The 6,905-nt window shown below is 39.6% G+C and overlaps 1 protein-coding gene across 2 annotated transcripts; it reads left to right on the forward strand.

Annotated features, from left to right (window-relative positions):
- Window positions 1-5,152: 5,152 nt before the first annotated feature.
- On the forward strand, window positions 5,153-6,503 carry LOC108136864 (EF-hand calcium-binding domain-containing protein 1). Of its 2 annotated transcripts, XM_017258305.2 has the most exons (4): window positions 5,172-5,188; window positions 5,255-5,632; window positions 6,060-6,161; window positions 6,220-6,503. In XM_017258305.2, the coding sequence occupies exons 2-4, from the start codon at window positions 5,276-5,278 to the stop codon at window positions 6,418-6,420; spliced, it is 660 nt and encodes a 219-aa protein (XP_017113794.1). In that variant the 5' UTR covers window positions 5,172-5,188; window positions 5,255-5,275; the 3' UTR covers window positions 6,421-6,503. The 2 variants fall into 2 exon arrangements, with proteins under 2 accessions (XP_041565169.1, XP_017113794.1); XM_041709235.1 differs by having other exon boundaries at window positions 5,153-5,632.
- The last annotated feature ends 402 nt before the right edge of the window (window positions 6,504-6,905 follow it).

Here is a 6,905-nt window from a genome sequence, read left to right on the forward strand (position 1 = left end):
AATAATGGTTCTGCAAAAAAAGTATTTCAAACGTATTACCCTTACTTAATAAATATTTCTTTGCAGTGCAAGCTCTTACCTTCGGCATTCGTAGGCTGGGCAAACATTTGCACAGAACTGGGTCCCATTTCGAGTGTGCTCATACACTTCTTTGTGCCTCTTTTTTTTTATTACATGTGTACTTTTGTGATTACATGAATATTTTAAAAGCGCGCACTCGCACAAAGGTGAAGAAGGTGGAATGGAGGGGTTCTCAAACACACAACTGACATGAGAACTACATTAAAATAATTTATTTTAACGCATTTTTTGTCATAACCCGATGGGGAAAAAACTCATTTCCTTTAATGATTCCATCTTGTACACGCATGCTGTTAGCGAACTCGGTCAGAATGCCATATCCAGCCCCCACGCACATGGTTATTTCATTAAAATTACCTTTTGTTGTTTGTGAATGTTGCTGATTATTACCGCCCTGCCGTATCATCTGTATCTGGATCTGTATCTGTATCTGAATCTCGCGTATCTGTGCGCTGCATTTTTATGGGGCCAAAAGACACAGTATTTGCATTACTGGTCCGTCGAGTCAGCGACCTGCAGCTTAATAAAGAGTAATTGACTTTCTGACCATTAATGGGTCGAAAAAAAGGGGCGTGTCCCAGCCAGATGATTGGCAATTAAGACAAAGACAGCACCAGCATGACATAAACGAATTAACATTTAAATTAATTTATGTCCCAAGTGTTGGTTGACCGGTACCCCGAAACGTTGACACTGTATTTGTCATGAGCGTCGACAAATTCGAAATTTCTGGGAAACCCAACATGCCCGACACAATGTGACGGCCTTCACAAGTTGCATGCCAAATTTATGCAAATGCAGCCCGCCTTCAACTTTGGGATGGGCATGTCCTTCGTGGGCGGCGACATCGCTGCATCTAATTAGCCCAAGTAAATTACAAGACAAGCCGGGACCAGGAAGTTGAGTTTGAAAACCCAACTCCAGGCGATCGTTCCAGATTGCAGTGCCAGTAAATTGAATAAGCCACTGAAAAGGGTGCCTACAGTTGGGGCAAAGATGGAGGCACTCTTCCTTAAGCTACAATTCAAGTACCACACATCACGATACCTCTTTGTACAAATTTAACGCTAGTAAATTTAATTCTAATTTGAGAATTTTGTCCCCTTCTGAACGCCAAAAATTGTTATATATTGTAAACTATTCTGATTTTGGAAATAACATAAATATATAAATACCGAAAATAAGCATGTTTTATGAAAACCTGATTCGTCAGAAAAAGTTAAGGACATCAAAATCATTGAAATTGAGCCCAAAAGGCCAGAGTCTGTTTATGCGATTTGAATTTTGGGAATTTCTCAACAAATTAACTGCAAAGGAATTGGGCCTTCGGGCATTTTAATGTCTGTAATGATGATTGCTAGACAAACGTCACACCAGGGCGAAATTAGACCCCCGCAATGATGATTGGGAAGCGAGAGCAGGCACATTGCGCATACGCCCCGTAACTAGCAAGCAGAAATAGCTAACGAGGCACCAGAGAATCGGTAAATAGTTTGCCGTCAATTTGCCGGCAGAGGTCGGCCGCTTAAAGTTGGTCCACCTCATTGGCAGTGGCATCGACAAGCTATTTGAGCCAATGTTAATTGGGTTTGCTGCATTGAGCTTAATATGGCGCGGCAGTAATTTATTTACGTGCCATTAAAAATGCACATAACGGGCAAATTGCATTTATACCATACACTCGCGGGCTGTTCGAATCCGTTCTGTTCGGGGATTGGCTCTTAAGTAAATTACAATAAATTTGGCCCAAAACTTGCATATGAAGTGTGCGAGCTTCGTGTTACAAAAGCCACTTGCTGTCGGCAATAATATAATTAAAAATTAAATGGCAAATTAATTGGTGAAAAATATCAAAAAGACTTTCTACGCAATCCGGCATTTGCAGCATTTAAAATGTCATTAATATTGCATCAACACCTGCAGTACAACCGCTTAAACAAACATGCACAAAAAGCCGGCGCACTTTACATTAAAACGTTCTGGCCAAAAAACTATTGATGAATAATGAACGTGGCCCGGAAACAAAGCCAACGCGACCGCAGATACAGATGCAGCACCGAATCCTGTTGCAGCTGCCATTGCAGTTGCATCCCCACAACAAAACTGCAGCAATAGCAGCAGCACCAACAGCTGCTGTTCGACTTGTAAGTGACACGACCCCAGCTCAACTCCGACCATAAATCAGTGACCAACTGCCCGGCGATGTTTTTTTCACTACATAAACACAAACAAATGGCGTACGAATATATTTATCGCTTTTGTTGCATGTAAATACAAAATAATTCCTCATTTTATTTCACCAACCAGGTGAATTTATAATTTAATGGCCGCCTTAGTCAAGCTGTTAAGTCTTCGTAAACAAATCGCCTCTTAAATCGCTGACAGCTTTAATTATTTGACTTCTTAATCAAAGGTAAAAATAATTTTACAATATCTGTACATAAAAAAAAAAATAATTTATTAAATGGATTGGCAGTCTAAAGTTAAAAAAGTATTATAAAATAATACACTTTTAGCCATAAAAATTATATGTGTGTAGGAAACCATTTCATGGTTGCATTTATATTATATTCTTTTAATACTCATCCATAACATTCCTTTGAAAAAATATTATTTTATTGTTTGGCGTATCCCTTGCTTATTTCCTAAAAGCCCCAACATAATCCCCTTTCCGCCTGTCTGGCTTTATTATTTTATAATCAAGTCGGAAGCCATTCAAGATGGCCATTTGGTTGACTAAATTATGCTAATATTAAGGCAGTGCCTTTTGTTGCCTAGCAATTAGTAAAGATAATTAGGTGGCAACCGGCATTCAAGGGCTTCATCGCACATGAGCAGTGGCCTTTTTTTAAATGCAACCGGCATTCAAGGGCTTCATCGCACATGAGCAGTGGCCTTTTTTTAAATGCAAAATAATTACATTCACGTATGCATCTCTGCCACACGCCTTTTTTCCTGTATCTCCCTGCGGTTTTTTATTCACCCATTTATTTCATAGTTGCCTCGCTTGCCGTGTGTCTGTGGCGAAAAGTTTCAGGCATGTTAATAACACTCATAATTAAAAATTAAATGCTATAATTTCGGGTGCGCTGCCGTGTGGCTTTTTCCGTTTGGTTACAAATTATTTCACAGTTATGTGGCAAAAGACAATTATTTACGCAGCCCTTTCAGCCTCTTATTTCTTTCCCCATTTTCAGACCCATTTCTCATTTACATAGATGTTGCCCGTAAACTTTGCCAGCGCAATTATACAATTCACAGACCATGTTTGCCGAGACTCACAACAAGCCATGTATTTTTGATGGTCATCTAAAGAAAAGTGTTGAATGATCACCCAGCTCCCCTCGTTTCCAAATGGCCATGTCGACAAGTACTGGCCAGGCAATAAAAGTTGGCAACTACTTTGCAAGTTTTTCTCGATGTTTTATGGAAAGGGAGAAGGTTAAACAAGCCAGATACTTAAAAACACAAATATCCAAACTGCTTCAAAACGCTTTCGCCCAGAAGCCAAGGCAATGAAATATATTTTAAAAGTTCCCTTGATATTTCTGTACATCTCAAACGAAACGACTTTCAGGGCCGAGATTTAATTACCTTTTTAAGGCTCAGAAACCTCATTTGCTTGTTTCGTTCTCTCGGATATTGATGCTGTCATCTCTTTTAATATGGAAACTTTACAAAAACTGCTAGAAAATGCATATACTTGCGGGATATCTGTTTTTCCAATATATTGTTTGGAAATCAATTGTATTTGTAATTATTTTTGCCGAAAAGTATAACAAAACAGTAGTTCATTGGCAACTTATGTTATTTTACTTATATTACCATATGTTACTTGCAATATTCATATTTTTTTCCAGTGAATACAAAGACAAATTTAAGTGAAATCAACTAAAAGCGGACCTTAAATTGTGTTGCAAGGCCCTCTCAGTAGGATCTGGCTGCAATGCCACTTTGAATAATTATTGGCGCAGGGACAGAAAGTCAATCAGTGGAAATGCAGCAGCAATTTAATACAATTGCGGGCCAAGGCGCTTATTCAATTAATTACTTGAAACAGTGCGTCAAAAAGCGGGCAAGTAATGCAGAAAAAGGCGGGTAATTATTTTACACTTTGCTACGGCTGTCGTTCGACGATTTTCCACAATTTTTCCAACGCCGCCCCACGGAGCCGAGGCTGCATTTTGATGAAGTTTTTCCGCGACACGGGCAGTTACACTTGCAGTTGGTCATTCCATCTGTCGCCTGTGCATAATAAAGTTTACTATAAGTTTGTTAAATCCATGCCAGCCAGTTACCCAGTTTTCGGGGTGGGCCTTTGCAATTATCGACATCTGATTAAATGAAATCAAAGACAGGCCTTGCTAAAGGCAATATAAATTCGCATAAATTCGCCGGGGCGCTTTAAATGTCAAGTGCCGCTCGTCCATCGATTTTTCTGCCTCGCTGGCTGCTGGGGTCATTTATCAATATGTAGATTTCCTTGGGTAAAGTTCAATGGGTCCACAGGCTCACACCCATGGACAAGCCATATAAATTGCGTAATTTTTTTTACACACACTCACAATTGGAGATAAATTGACTGATATGCATGTTGTGGGCCGCCGTCGTATGTCTGGCTGTTTGATGTATGCGTCTGTCCGAAAAAGTGTCCTCACACTTTCCACTCCACTTTCGCTTTTCTGCTCTTTGATTTTTTCTTTAAATAAATCGACGCCCGAAGCCACTTCCGGTGACTGCACTAAAATACCAGACAAGAGCTTAATGGCAGCAATTTCCTGCAGCTGAAATTTAAATGGGTTCATGTCAACTTCACCTCTAAATTGTATTTTTGGCCCAGAGTTCCCTGTACAACAAAAGGTAGGAGGGAAATATTTGAACATCAGATGTCAATAAAAAGTGGGTTAGCAGAGACCATACACAAGTTTCCGGTTGGAGAAATGATAAGGACCTTAGGGCATTTATTTATTGAAGGCTTAATTTATCATTTAAGCTGAAATGAGAGGAAATTTTTAAAGAGATCACATTACATTTGTTTTTCTTTCCCTTGTCAGTTAGTCTGGTGTTTGATTGTTAGTTTGGTGTTTGATTGTTTTTGTTACTGAAAGTTGAGTTTCATTGCGTTCTTTTCACACGTAAATGACATTAATAGCTCGCATTGCATTTCCGTTAGTTAATTTTCCAGCTAGCAAAGATGAAGTTAGACCTCACGATGAACGATCGGCACAACCTGCGATTCCAGTCGGTTTATGGTGGACTGGTGCCCCAAATAGCCAGGCTGGTGCCCTTCAACGACTCGGAGGTCACCTGCATTCTGCTGATCTACTACAAGTTCAGCCTCCAGAACGGACCCTCCGCTCGCCGGATCACCTCCACCCAATTGGTCAACATCGTGATCGGGTTCCAGCAGCTCTACGACATGGACGTGGTGGATCGCATCGTGACCCTGATCGCGGGGGGCAGGAAGCAAGTGACGCCCATGGAGTTCGTCCACTACATGACCATCCTCATGAGCGGGGACATGGAGCGCAAGATGGAGTTTGCATATATGGTAATGTGGTGCAACAGGCAGACAGACACAGAATATTTGCAAATTTTTAATAATTAAAGTACGAAAAACCCAACTTAATGTTAAGAAACGTATTTTTTAATCCATTTCTCAAGTTTTTGCTGTATTATTTAAATATAAATGAAGCTATTCATTTCTTCTTAAAGTATGAGAGCCAATAATGAAATATAAATTTTCATTCACTTAATTCAAAAATTGCTTAAATTAAAATCACCAATAGTTTTCTGAACACCATTGCATTGGAAAAGATAAAAATAAAATCAAAATGATATTTAAAATTAAAAAAAAAGATCTGCATTTTGGCACTTTGCCTAAACACTCCATTAAAGTTTAAGATATTTTTTAACACAATTTAGTTGAAAAAACAATGTTTTCTTTTTGTTATAACACAACATTTTTTAAAGAATAGGTGTACGATAAAAATGGATTGGGCATTAATCGAGAGATAATTTCATCTTCGGTCGAGAGATTTTTCCCCGGGGACGATGACGAGGTACTCGAGATGCGACTGGTGAGCTGAATGCTTATAAACCTAATGATTTACATCCAATTTTCCTTTTGCACTTAAGGACATGGTCGAGTTTTTACTCCTCAAATTTGACGAAGACCAGGATGGCATCGTCTCCTTTGAGGAGTACAGATCGATCGTGTTGCAACAGCCGAGCCTGCTGGAGTTCCTGGGTCCCATCTTTCCCTCGGACGAGACGCGTCTGGTGGTTGCCTACTGCACGGCCATGTACTCTCACATCCCCGAGATGGGCACGATATAGGGGTATAGGGTATGTGGCAGCTTGCCAGGACTCCCATAGTCGCATAAATCTTTCAGGCACAAATAAATCGAAAGCAATGCAAATCAGTGCGCCCCGCCGTCGCGTTTTTCTCTGTTCAGCCATTGTAGCCACTCGAAAATGTCAATGACAATGATGATGAACTGCAGAATAGAGCGCTGACAGCTGCAACGAGACGCTGGATAGATGGATGGATGGAGCACATACAGGGAACATCAGCTGCCTCTCATGTACACCGAGAAAAAGTGTGGCACAAAACTTTGAAATTATATAACAGCACAAAATAGTATACTTCTTTACAAATATCGACTTAAAGATCTTAAAATAAATATTTAGTTTAAAGGTTTATTTAAGCTGACACAATCGCTACCAAAAAAAATTCAAAATAAAAATTTTTTTCTTTGGCTTCAATGCTGGCTGAAATAAACAGATAGATTTAATTGTAGGGCTTAAGCACAAAAAATTAA

This window comes from Drosophila elegans, unplaced genomic scaffold, assembly GCF_018152505.1.
Source record: "Drosophila elegans isolate 14027-0461.03 unplaced genomic scaffold, ASM1815250v1 contig_476, whole genome shotgun sequence".
Taxonomy (NCBI): domain Eukaryota; kingdom Metazoa; phylum Arthropoda; class Insecta; order Diptera; family Drosophilidae; genus Drosophila; species Drosophila elegans.